The 13,760-nt window shown below is 40.6% G+C and overlaps 1 protein-coding gene across 4 annotated transcripts in view; it reads left to right on the top strand.

The window, feature by feature from the left end:
* Positions 1–13,760, top strand: part of MET (MET proto-oncogene, receptor tyrosine kinase) — a 90,896-nt gene that overhangs the window by 41,970 nt on the left and 35,166 nt on the right. For all 4 annotated transcript variants that reach the window (XM_055808266.1, XM_055808265.1, XM_055808268.1 and 1 more), the window contains 3 exons: positions 5,265–5,399; positions 6,799–6,972; positions 12,433–12,593. In XM_055808266.1, the coding sequence (XP_055664241.1) occupies positions 5,265–5,399; positions 6,799–6,972; positions 12,433–12,593 (470 nt within the window). The remainder of the gene's footprint in view (positions 1–5,264; positions 5,400–6,798; positions 6,973–12,432; positions 12,594–13,760) is intronic.

Here is a 13,760-nt window from a genome sequence, read left to right as displayed (position 1 = left end):
GAAGAGAGCCAAGCCTTCAGCATTGCTCTCCTCCTGCAAACAGCAAAGTGGTAAGGCCTCGCCTCTCCAGGAACTGAGGCTCAGAGCCATTGAGCCGATCAGCAAAATGAGTTGACACGAAGAGCTACGGAGCTCTTTGCTCTGTACTTTGCTCTGTACAGAATCATCGTTCAGCGTGGTCATTCAAATCCATTCAAATACCCATAGTATACTGGGAGCCATTTCCACCTTCAAAAGACTTCTTCTAATCTAATTCCTGCCCCACTGGACGAGTGTAGTCATAACAAAACCCACCAGTGCAAGTGGGAAACCGTGTTGGAAGCAAGTGTGAGGAGGTCAAGAAATACATGAGCATGGACCTTAAACCTTACAGAGCCTGAAGGAGGAAAAAGTGATGACATGCCCGTGGAGTCATTGCAATGGATGTCCTCCTCAGTGCCCACTGCTGTCTTGCCTCTGTGGTCCAGCAATTCACCTGGACTGGCAGTCTGACCTATTTAAGGCTAAATGCAAACTGTGCACACATGCATTTGTAGGTATGTGAATAGTTGCAATCCTTCCCACTTTATTGTTTTTAAATGAACAGAAAACTGTGGCAAACTCTTGGTAAGTAACATCTTCGTATCTATAGCTCAACTTTTATCAGTTTTATAATAGCAGTTCTTTCTGTGGTAGAGAATGTATCTTGATTCTCCGAGAAAAAAAAAAAATCAAATATTGCATAATGCAAAATCCATATCATCAAAATTAACACCTGGTGCCAAATAACTGTTTTGAGAGCACACATGTTTTAATATTCAGTTTGAGTAGAAAAGCTTACACTCTTCAGAGGAGATCCTCAGAGGAGATCCATTATACTCTCCATGGATTAGGATGATATACAGCATTTAGAAAGATACATATGTGCCCTTTGCAAGGCTATGCTGCATATCCCAGGGCATTTGAGGCGTTACACAATAAAGTTAACCCTGAGCCTATCTCTGCTGGGTAATGGTGTACACCTGCCAGACATCTAGGAAAAAAATAACAATATGATACTTAGATGGGATTGCTTTTAGAAGGCCTCTCATTTTTGCAGAAGGTATTTCAACATGTAGACAGTAACATTTGTAATTCAATCCTGCTGACTGGCAGAACTGAGCATCAAAATGATTTTTAAAAGAAGCTGTTGCATGCTGTTTTTCAACTCCAGTTATTACAGTCTTAATTTCCCGTATTATGCATAAATGAATGGCAGTGAAAGAATATTTAAATGAATTATTTTAATGTTCATGGGCCTAAGTGATCACTGACTTCCAGTATAAAGGATATATAAATTAATATATTCATTAATTAACTGTTGGCTGTTATCTTTGTGGAAGTACTTTGAGCTATGCTGAAAGACCACATACTTGTTTGTTTTTCTCTTAAATAGAGGGACATAAATACTGTGTTTGCTTTGCAAAGGATGTCTGGGGTTGCAGTTACTGACAATGAATATGATTCTCAGAAGAGTTATTTGTAAGAACATCAGAAGAGCCATATGGGTTTAAACGAAGGGTCCATCTAATTCAGTGCTCTGTCTCCAGCAGTGGTGACAAGTGGATCAGGCAACATACATTACACTTTCTGCTTCAGGCCTCCAGCTATTTTCCATTCTGGGGATTTCCTGAGCTACTGGGTTTTCTCTATTTAGCTCTTTCCATGTACATGTGGAATTTCCCTTTGAATGTGTATTCCTCTTGCAGTCACATCCTTCAGCAAGGAGTCCCATAGGTCATCACATATGGCTAGAAAGTCTTACTCTTTGTTTGCTTTGAACCTGACTCTCACTTTTGTCTTTTGGTGGTGTTTAGTAGTTTGATTAGAAGAAAGTAAATGGTCAGTCTCTACCCACTCATGATTCTCTATGCCCTTTTCATAGCATATCCACACCTACCCTACTCAGTCATCGTTCATTACAGCCTTCTGATCATCTTTGTTACCCTTCTCCGAACCTTCTCCTATTTTAACATACTCTTTTTGTCATGAGGCAGCCAGAACTGCACAGAGAACTGAAGGTTCAGGCAAGCCATGAATTTATATGACATCAGGATATTTTCTGATTTGTTCTCTATTATTTTTCTAATAATTCCTAAGTTTTTATTTGTTTAGGGGCTTGGGTTTTTTTTTTTTACTGCTGCTGAGCAGTGAAATTATGTTTTCATGGAACTATCTATCATATACCACTTTAAATTCATCTTCTTTGTTGTATTTCATCTGCCATTTTATTGCCTTGACATGCTGTTTTGTAAAGTTGTTCTGCCATCCTTCATAATCTGTCCTCATTCTTATCACCTTGAATACCTTCAGATCATCAGAAAACTTTGTCACTGGACTGCTCAACCAGTTTTCCAGCTCATTTATGGGTATGTTGAACAGTATGGATCCCAGCACAGACATCTTGTAGAACACCTCTGGTGACTTCTCACTATTGCAAGGACTGACCATATACTAGTAATGTCTGTTTGTTTTCTTTGAATTAATTATTTATCTGTGTAAGACCTTCCCCCTCTCCTAGCTGCTTGAGTGCAGGCACATAGATATACTTTCATTTCTCTTATGCTCTGGCGACATGCTTGGTTATTACATTAATTATTAAAATGTAACCCCCCCCAAAAAAAACCACCCATACCCACACACCCCTAGAAAAACCCCAAACCAAACCAGCACTTCATAGTCTTTGTAAAGACAAATTCTTCTGTAGTACTGAATGATTTCCATGGTAGAAGTAGCCCCTGTATGGTGGCGTATCCATGGTAGATTAAAGCCACACTATATGCATACCAGCCCAGTCCCAAGCAATAAAAATCAGAGGTTTCTGAGAACGATGCTGGAGTCCTAAGTAGCCTCTTCTGCCTGCTGTAGAAGCTGTCTTCAAATTGCTTTCTTATTTAGGATTATGTTGGATAAGGGTAAGATAGAATTTCAAGGACTGGGCTGATGCATGCAAAAACCGCAGTTATATAGACCAAGAAGAACATTTTTGCATCTAGTATCTGTTACAACAGCACTGTAGGCTGGTAGATAAGTTCTAAGCAAACTCCAGACTTTTATTGCATAGTCCCAAATGAGTTAGGAATTGTAATCTGAGCTCCCTGCATGTCATGAGGTCAAAGTCTATTCACTTGGCCTTTGAGCAGGTGATTTGACCATCAGCCTCAGTAAAATAAAGGTCAGTCAGTGTTCAAAGGACTGGATAAATTTTTCCAAGATTGTAGAAATGGGTTCCAAATTTTCATGTATTGCTCTGAAGTTGCAACGCAGATGTGTTTAAGGGGTTAACACTGTGGCTCAATCAGAAAGAATGCTTGGCAATAAGAGGAAGCCTGGATTAATGATAGAAAAGAATTCTTAGCATTTTATAGCAGTGGGTATTCGAGATGAGACACGGCTAATGATCAACTAAAAAGGTATTTGCAGCTGTGGTGTTACCTCTCCCCATAATGCCAACATTAATCAAGCTTTTTCATGCAGCTTTGCAGTCCATTCTATTTTTCATTGCCCTGAATATAAAAACAGAGCCTCATGCCCTAATACACTGAGTCAGAAACCATACTTCTGTGTCACTGAAAACTATCAGGCCTTATTGATTTCTAAAAGCTGCACTTTCTGTACTGTGACACAAGCCCATAGCAAAGTCTTTAACAAAACCAGTTTCATTTTAGAAAAAAAAAAAAAAAAAGCCTCTTGTACCCCAAACTGTAAATACCTCTGGGATGTAGAGCACTTTACCGCCATGAATTAACCGCTCATATATTTTATTTAAGTCTTGAATTACAACAAAACATCAACTGTAATTACAGCATCTCTTAAGTCTGGTTTTGGAGTCAGCCATCTTGCTGAAAGACCTTGGCAGTGCAAAAAGCCAGTGAAATCGTGTAAGTCAATGTCCTAGCTGTTCTGATGCTGCCTTTGGAGTCAGAAGAAAAGCTTCATTATAGTGAAAAATTAAACATTTGACATACAAGTTATTTCCAGAATGCCTTCAATCTTTTTACATAATGAAACCCATTGAATCGCAACTTCTAGCAAATGTTGATTATCTAAATTCCTTAAGTAAACTACACGTGATGCAGCTTTTGAAACATGAACATGATCTTCCCTCATGTAAACAATCCTCTGCCTTTCTTCCCTGATGCTATCACATTTGGGTGCACATCCTTCTGGATTGCATGCCCAAGCCTATAAAATCTTGCTATCAAATATCCACCCCAATCTGCAGATGCTTTATGCCTCTGCTTAACAGCCATGACTCATCCCATTAAAGTCAACAAAGTTACAGTAGTAAAGTTAAGCGTGTGTTTGCAGGAATAGGCCCAAATTCTCAGAAGTATTTCAGTAACTCAAGATGCAGAGAGATGACTAGTGGGGGAATTTCATACTGGTGTGACTAATCTCCCTAAGATCTCCTGAAATCAAGTGAAAGAGAGAGAGAGAGAGAGAGAGAGCTCTTGCAAAGGGGCTCCAGGACAATTAAATTAGGCTCCTGTTTTAGAGCATCTTCCAAAGCATCCTCCAGCTCTCCCTGTCGTTTAAGAGATGCTTTGGGTGCTCTGTCCTGGACACCTGGCTCCCGCAGAAGTCATCAGGAACCAGACCTCAGGGTGCCCAGTAATGTCTTGCAAGGAGCTTGTCTGCAGCAATAGCCACCTCACCAGTGCTGGGAACTGAGCTCCATGTACTTGTGGCTCTGTAGCACTGCTCGCAGCGATGACCTGCGCCTGCCATGGGTTTGCGCTCTAATGGGCCCACGTGCATCAAAACCAGATACTGCTGACACAGGTTAACATTTACTTTCCAAACTGAAGGACCAAAGTGAGAATAAACGGAAATATCTTTGACTTTTGAAGGCCTGGAGTTTTAAGATTCTTTTAAATAGACATAGATAAAGTTCTTCTTTCTTAAAAGTACAGGTCTGACTAAATGACAAATCTTCATTTTTTACAGTTGATTTACAAATACCTGAAATTAAAGGACTACAAAACATTCAGTGACTCCTTCATATTTTAATAAATACGGTGTATTTTGAGGATCCTCCAACAGCCATGATTTTGCCGTGTTAAATAAAGTAGATTTTATAGTGCTTTAATCAGATCATGATGGAACATTATGCAAAATATTATGCAATGTAATGCAAAGTAATTAATGCAAGCAGAGAAGTGGTAGGAATGTGAGACCACTGAGCAGCATGCATTTGTGTCACACACTGCCTGCTGATTTTTCCCAATTTCTTTCTTTCTTAGATAGTGGTTTCTCGTTCAGAACCCACAGCTCCACATGTCAGCTTTCAGCTAGACTCCTATCCCGTCTCTCCCCAAGTTGTTGTCGAGGATTCATTAGCAGATGATGGCTATACCCTGGTAGTCACTGGGAAAAAGGTGAGTGGTTCATAATCTAATCCTTCTGTGCACTGTCTAAACCTGCCTTCAGAGCAGCAACTTCCAGTAAGAGCAACTGTTCACACCACTGCTTTATGCTTCGCATCCTCCCAGCCTTGCCATTCCCTTGGGAACATTGGAGGGACAGGTTTCCTCCAAGAATTTTTCCCCCCCTACTAAACAGACTGACAGCCTCGTATTGAGAAATGTTTAAATTATGTAAGAGCTGTGATATAAAACAACAAAAGCCAGGAAATGCAAATTTTGAGGCTGAAACCCTGTCCTTAATTCAAATGCTTGCACAGAAAAAACACACAATGGCTTAAGAAAAGAATAGTGCTCACAGTTTCCTGGCTTTTGTTGGTTTGTGTCATAACATTATAACTTTTTAAGGAGGGGAGTGTGTGCAAGAGTTACATAGGTGTGTTTAAAATTGAGACTCAGTGTTCGTAGTAAAGTTTAAAAATTACTTTAGCATGTAGTCTACGAAGAGTTAATAAGAGATGAAGAGCTGTTATAAATATGCTGTTGTCATAAGTAGATATACATCGTAGAATAGGTTTAAAAGATCAGCAGATAATATTACAGATGATCTTAAACCATAATAGTTAGCAATAATTTGACCCCTTGAGATCTATAAGAATTTACATTAATACATCAACCATTAGTAAAGTTGGTAATTAATCATTTACTAGGAATTATGAGATATTTATAAGAGTTATCTTCAAGAAAATGTCCAAAATAAGTTTAAAGAAGGTACTGAAGTGTAAAGAAGTATGATGTACTTATATAGTAATGTAATCATATACTCATTTTAATATTTTGACTAAAAAGAATTCTTACATATTTAGAGTGACTATTATCATAACTATCCTGGTATTTTAAACAATACACATTTTAATTCCTATTTTAGGTATAGTATAGGGGTTTTGATGATAGGGGTTAAAAAACAAGTACATGAGCAGTTGTGTGCTGTGTGTCACAGGTAGTAACACAACCTTGCCAAAGTTGGAACAGCCATCATGCCTGTTCTTACAAATGTATGAACTAAGACACAGAGATACACTGTTTTTTCCAAGAACTAGTGCAGAATAGGGAGGAGCACACTGCTGTTTTCTTTTTCCATCAGCAAGAACTGCTATCTTGCTGTAAACACCAGATGCTGGTAGTAACTGTATATAACATTAAGATGCCTTTAGGGTTTCTCCCAAGTGAATTTAAAATCATGTCAGTTAAATTACTTATAAGATCCTGTAATTACTGAGCTAAAGAGAAGTCGAACCGTGGCTTGCACATGTGAAATCTGAGCAGCACCACAGCACGTTGCATAAATAGAGACTCTCCTTGCTGCTTTGTGTATGCATTAAAGGATTTGTGCATCATGTCTTTCCATCGACAGATAACGAAGATCCCGCTGAAGGGGCCAGGCTGCCATCACTTCAGGTCCTGCAGCCAGTGCCTGCTGGCGCCTGCCTTCATGCAGTGCGGCTGGTGCAGCCAGCAGTGCCTCCGGTCTGCCGAGTGCCCCGGCGGCACCTGGACCCAGGAGACCTGCTTGCCTAGGGTTTATGAGGTAAAACAGGGGATTTCTTGTATTTATCTCTAGGGGAAGAATGTGGCCTGTACTCTGCAGGCATCTTCTGTTTATGTTTTATGCAATTATGATAAATGACGTGTCTGCTCTCCTTGACTCCCCCCGGCCTCGGTGTCCATGAAGCCTCTGGCTGGACGCACGTACTCTCCCCGAATGCCGTGGGCTCAGGTGCTCACGGTGGACAGGTCTGTCTGGTCATCCTGACTTGCCACGGAGAGCTTCAGCCCTGCAAAGCACTCGTGGTGGGCAAACATGGGTCTGAGCCAGCCTGGCAGGGGTCTGACAGGGAAGGACAGTCACGGAAAGGAGCAGCCTTTCTCTCAGAACCTCTCAAGGGGAGGAGGTGGGGGAAAGCACTGCCCACCCACAGCTGCCACAGCCTGACCCAACACAGGAGGTCTCCGGCCCCCGCTCCTCATCCGTCCCCAGTGCTGGAGAAACAAGTGTTATTTCTCCCTGTTGGGAAGAGTCCCTCAAACACCACCCTGGGCGAGATGTTTTTTCCTAACATCCCTCCCTGGTTCCTTGTTCCCATGGGTCCACTCGCCACCGAGGGGGGTGAGCCTGTAGCTGCACCCCTCCCTGGGAAGGGGGACAGCCGGAGGCTGCTGCCAGCCAGGCAAAGCCCATCCAGGGTCTGCAAGAGCAAAACCACACGGACAAGCAGAGAGCCACAGCGGCGCGTTCCTGTTTTAATTTAGCTATGGTTAATGCAGGATTCGTACTGGCCGGCTGTACGTGTAACCGAATCATCCGGTGTGAAGTGTGACATAGCTGTGAAGACAGAGGTTTATAGGGCAGTTAACGGACTAGAAAACTTGAGGGAAGGACAAGCATAAAACTTTCTGGCAGCACTTATACCCATTTACTTTCGTTAGTGCATTTAAACTACACCGTGTAGTTAAAAATACATTTTCCTTTATGGGCATACAGCTTATAAATGGAGATGAAAACTTGACATGCTAAACTCTCAGAGAGTAAGAGGGAAAAAAAGGTTTTCTTAAATAAATGATGTATTTCTTTCAACCAGGCAGATGATTATGACAACTTTTTAAAGAGTAGACAGGCAAAGCTGCTAATAATCTAGAAACATATGTTTACAATGTGGTTTTTTTCTGTGTTCACCTTTCAGATACAATATTTAGGACTAAGACAGGCAAAATTAAATGAAAAAACAATGAAGCATTATAAGAATCAAACCCAAAATGGATGGAAAGGGTGTATGTTTGTGTCTGTTTCTGTGTGTCTGTGTGTGTGTTTGCCTTGCCTTCTATTGCTGTTTACCTTCGGGCGAAGGGGATGTAAAAAAAATTGCTAATGCAGAATGTGAACAGTTTACTTTCCCTTTATACGAGAACACATTTATTTCAAAAAGACTGTATTAGATGATCCAATAGTCCTTTTCGGCCTGAGTTTGTATGAGACTACGAATCGCCAAGTCAAAGGGATACACTGAGAATTAATCCTGATACATTTTTATATGCCTCTGCAGGCCCAAGCTACTTATCTATCCTGCACAGGTTGTTTTGTCTTTCCTATAGCTCAAGCACAAGTAGCATCCCTTAATGTTTTTTTCTTGGCAAAACTTTCCAGTGGTGGCTGCATATTGCTGTGCCTCCAGAAAGATTTCTAAGGCTCTGAACTGCTTGCTTTCTGATTTTCAGAGGTGCTGAGCTCGTATAGCCCTCTTTAATTTTAATTATGAGTGTGTGCACTCAGCAGTTTTAAGAATGAAGCGCCTGGAGCCCTTGCAGAGATGTTTATATCAAGAGGTGTGTCCCCAAGGCTGCCTCTTCAGTCCCTATGGAGTCACTGGGAGGGCTTTTCCAGGGGAACACACCTTGGACACGGGGTGGTGGGAGCAGGCGTGGGGCTGGCCAGGTGCTCCCCTTCCCCATGTGGCTTAGCCCTGCCTGCTAAGCAGAAGCCCAGTCTACCCTGTAATGAATATGGATCTGTGGCAGTGATGTATCTTACAAGTCAATCTCAAATTACAGCATGCCCAAGTTGGTAGAGGTTGCTTCTAGAAGGCTTGTAAGGAAAAAAAAGCAGCTGAGTACTTAAATCCCTTTGGATTGCTAGCTGTTAAGACAGATTTCATGCTCTACTGGACCATGACATTTAACATGATTACTGAAAAAAATATAAAACAGATTCTTCATCATCTTCTGATCTGTCTTTAAACCCATATACATAAAATATGAGAAACAAGCTTGTTTTTTTCCTAACAAACAGAGGATGACCTGCTTTGCATAGTATCTGAAATTCAATCTGAATCCCCCTCTAATATTTTCCAGCTTTCAGAGGGACATATTGCTTGAGATATGTCATACAACTGCTTTAACCTGAGGGGAACAGGGAGCTTCTCTGAGGGTCTGGTCCAGTGGACTTGAGCTAGCTAAGACTTCAGCAGATTTTTCCTGGGTTATTACGAAGAGTGCTGTGCAATGGAGGGAAAAAAAAATATAAAAAGATCTCTTCCTCTCAGGAGGGATGGCAGCGAAGAAACCCAGCATTTTCCTGTGGAGTCCTGCAGATCCTTTGCGTCTCTGCCTTGCTTTGAGCACTTTTCCTTGGAGCCAGGGATGGCGGGGAGCAGCCCTGCACCCCAGCCCAGCACAGAGCTCCCACTCTGCCCAGGTACCCTCCTTGCTCCAGGCAGCGCAGCAGGGCTGGCACGGGGACACATCCCCACCACAGCCCAGCTCCTACCCTGCACCTCTGCCCCATACCCAGCTCCCGTCCACCGCCTCTGCCAACAGTGAGGCGTGTTTTGTCAGCCTGGACAAGCGGTGTGGAGGAAAGCTGGGGAACTCGGGAAGGGGGGAGTCTCCTCGGAGATTACTTGGTGCTGGAACAAATTGCAGGCATCTGCATGCGGCGTTCAGGTCACGCTGAAAGGTGAACGGCGTAAAAGAAGAAATAAATTGGTCTCCCTTTTGATTCTTTGTTGTGGTTAAAAAACTGAGATGGTTTGTTGTTGTTTTTAAAGTGAGTCATTGTAGCTGGCTTTTGTCTCAGGCGTATCAAGAACATCAGGCCTTCTGCTGCCTGTTTGGGTTGGAGGTTTTGCTGGTAATCGCACGTGGCCTGTACATGTTCTTGCCTCTTAATTAAAATGAATGGGCCGTTGAAACTTTAATAAATAGATAACTTTCTTCCAACAATTTATAAAGTATGTGAGTGGATATTAGCATAATGGCTAATGCCATTAAAGGCTTTAGATTAATGCTTTAAATTTTTCCAAAAAGAAAATTTAACTTTCTCTCCCTTAACCTGAATCCAGAGACCAGCAGGGACAAGCAGAATGGCAGGCCTTGCAGCCAGACTTGCTCCCTATCATCAGTGGAGTTCCCTTGCTATAGAAACCTTCTGAATACTGAATTTCATAGCATTTATAACTGATTTGAGGTTTGCTTACTTTCTGTTACTACCTGTGTGATGTAAGCACATGGAAGATGTGTTCCTGTACCCGAGTTCAAAGTCCAGGAGGTCCACTGTTCATTCCTGTCAACTCTCCCAAGAGCAAGTCTGGGAAACCACATTTGACTTTCAGAGGTTTCATCATGCAGGACAAACGGAACAAAAATAAAGACATGAATAAAAACACTTTGGGGGAATTTCTGCAGAACCTAAATACAAAAGTTTAAGATTTGGTTTATTTTTTGCTATCTGCTTAGAGGTCTTGCCTCCTAAATTTGCTGGCAGAATGTGGTAAATATTTTTACTCTCCCTCAAGGCATGCAGGCTCTATCACAAGTCTCTTTTGGCAGATAAGATCACTCAAAACCAGTTAAGTGCCTTCGATTTTAATTCTGTGACTTTATGAAGCCTGATTTTAACACACGTATTTTGCTAACTTACGGATTGCATTTCATACTCTTCAAATGCCACATGTCAGTGCATTATTGTACAAAACATTGAGACATCCTGTACCCCCACAGAGTAATTTCAGTTTCTGCTAGGGTTTTGTTACTCCAAAAATAGATAGTATGCTGAAATACTAAGTAGAGTGGAAAACTAGGATCTGAAGGCAATCCAGATTTTGAAGAAAAACCCCAAAGAAATAAGGAAAAGTTAAATTGGGAATAGCACAGACTCAATGGGGTACAGTACTGCTCCACACTCTTAGCTGCAGTGTTGTGTGCCATGGGGGTTGTGTGAGCAGCACTTCTTTTTTATGGGATTTGTGCAAAAGTACTGTTCCTGCATAGGTTCCCTCTTCTTTGCTCATTGAGAGCTGATTCAAAGCTCATTAAAATAGGAAAGATTCCTACTGGCTTCAGTGCATTTTAGATCAGACTTTTTGTCTGGTTTCTAATGGGGGCAGTAAATTTCCCCATATAGAATATAGGGTATAATTCTTTTGAAGTATGCTTCAGCCTCCTTTCTGTCTACAATAGTTCATTTGTGAGAGTCTTGAAGTGTAGCTACAAGAGAGTTGAAAAGAAATGTGCTGTCTTATTGGATTTCCAGATGAAATAATAGCCAAGTATCTCTCAAACACTTTCCTTTCAGCTTGAAAATTAAGTCCGGTCCTTTGAAAGGCACAGCTGTATTGCATTTTCGGGGCAAAATTACTATCACTAAAGCATTAAGTCCAAGACATTTAGGCACTATGACCACAAGTATAAATTTAGTCTTTCAATCTCTGTTGTTTGTCCAGTGGTACTGGTATGTTTTCAAAATTATGCAGTATTGTTAAAAATCCCCATAAACCCTGAACCAATGTCTTTTTGATATTTTTTTTTAAACTGGCATTACTGACCAGTACTTTTACTGAGTTTTGTAAGACTTCTATAGTGTTCCTACATTTTTCCCACCATTGTTATATTTTACAGGACAATTTACAATATACAGAAAAAAGCATTTCCTTTGTAGATTGTCTCTGTGTTTCTGAGGGATAGTTTATTTTTAACTTGGAATTAGAGGTGACCAAATGTAAAAGATTTAAGGAAAGAATAGCAGAAGTCACGTTAACTTTATCACAGCCAACGCGATACTGGATTATGGTGTCTTTGAAGCTACTTCACTCTGAACCTGACTTTCATCAAGCTGACAAAAAATGGTCATTTTTGGGACTCTTTTGTGTTCAGCATTCAGCTTCTAACAAAATAAGTACATTGTATGTTTAACATGCCAGAAATAAGATGTGAAAGACAAGAACAGTAGGATTTAAAAGGTTGTTACAATGCACAGCTTGTTCAGTGCCCCTAAACACTATTCTTCAAAGCTTTCTAGTATAGGTTTTGTTATTTATTGCTACTGTCAGAGAAAGCTCATAATGTGACAAATGAAAGATGAAGAACAATTAAGATGAATGGTAGGACACAGTCTACCAGAAGGAATGCTTTTCTAAAATTATTCCTTTGTACATTCTTTAACTCCATTTGAAGTTCAAGAAAACCTGATTTAACTAACACAATATTTTTTTAACAGATTCTCCCAAGCAGTGCTCCCTTAGAAGGTGGGACAAAACTGACACTGTGTGGATGGGACTTTGGATTCAGCAGAAATAATAGATTTGAATTAAAAAATACAGTAGTCCATATCGGAGGGCATATCTGTACTCTGGAAGCAAAATCCAGCAACAAAAACAAGTAAGAAACCTAAAATGCTAATTTCCTTTCATGCAGATGTTCTTTTTGTGGTATGGATTTTTTTACGATATAAGCATTCAGTTTATAAGCGTCATCTCCGATTCTGAAATTTCAAACAGCAAACAGTCCCTTGGTTTGGTAAGCCCCCCAAGAAAAAAGTGTTGGAAATGGAGATCAAATAAATCTAGTTCATGCCAATAGCTCGTGCAGCAGCTTTTTCTGGTTTGTCTGTGAAATGCTGTTCAACATCTGTGGGAGCTGGTGAGAACAAAGCTATTCAAAGGTTTGAAAAGGGGGCAGGTTCCTTTGGCCAGGATCCGGCTGGGCTGTTATGTCAGCTCCATCTTCCCGATCTGTGAAGCTGCTGGAGAGAAGCGTGAGAAGATGCAGGTATTTCGTCATCCAGAGACTTATGACCCTCAGCTGCAGCTCTCCTCCTCCTTCTCAGAAATAAGTATGTGGGAGAGTGGGATAATAGCTTAAGTTTAAGATGGAGGTTATTCCAGTTGTTGTCTTGAAGAAATAGGAAGTTCAATGAATATCTTCTCTCAGTTCAAAGCATATGACTATCATCTACTTCGCAATGTGCAAGTAATGGCACAGCTTCCCTATGCATAGATACAGCAGCAAAAAAAGGTCACCCTCCAGAAGTATTGAGCACTCCTCTTGCTGCTATTCCAAACAGTCTTAATGATTTAAGGAGACTAGCTCATATATGAGACTGTGTAAATCTAATATAATACACATGCCGCCTCAAAAGTTCAAGTTTCATTCTTGGTAGTACTTAAATTTATACAACAAATTTGTGTATATAATGCATTTTTTTCTAATTTTGTTGTCTGCCCAAATTTGGCACTAAAGGAAAATTCCAAAAAGCAACTCAGCCATTGAATGGGAGGTATTTGTTTTCTCTAGCATGCTTCTTTTTTTCTGAAACGTATTTGATATACTAAAATTATTTTCTCTGACCAAGTGTAAACACCACAGTGTTTGTATTTAGTATTATAGAAGATGACCACAGTTCTTTTAGCTGTTATTTCTGAATTGTCTCTACCGCGTATAGATTGATTTGTTTAGTATGGATCCTCCATTGTTATGAGTTTGAAGTGATTATATTTTAATACAAAAAATCAAGTCAGAAAAAAATGTAATCCCATCTTTTTCCTT

The sequence above is a fragment of the Falco peregrinus genome, chromosome 6 (genome assembly GCF_023634155.1).
Source record: "Falco peregrinus isolate bFalPer1 chromosome 6, bFalPer1.pri, whole genome shotgun sequence".
Taxonomy (NCBI): Eukaryota; Metazoa; Chordata; class Aves; order Falconiformes; family Falconidae; genus Falco; species Falco peregrinus.
Note: the sequence above shows the minus strand (reverse complement) of the source record. Positions and strands in the feature narration are given on the sequence as shown.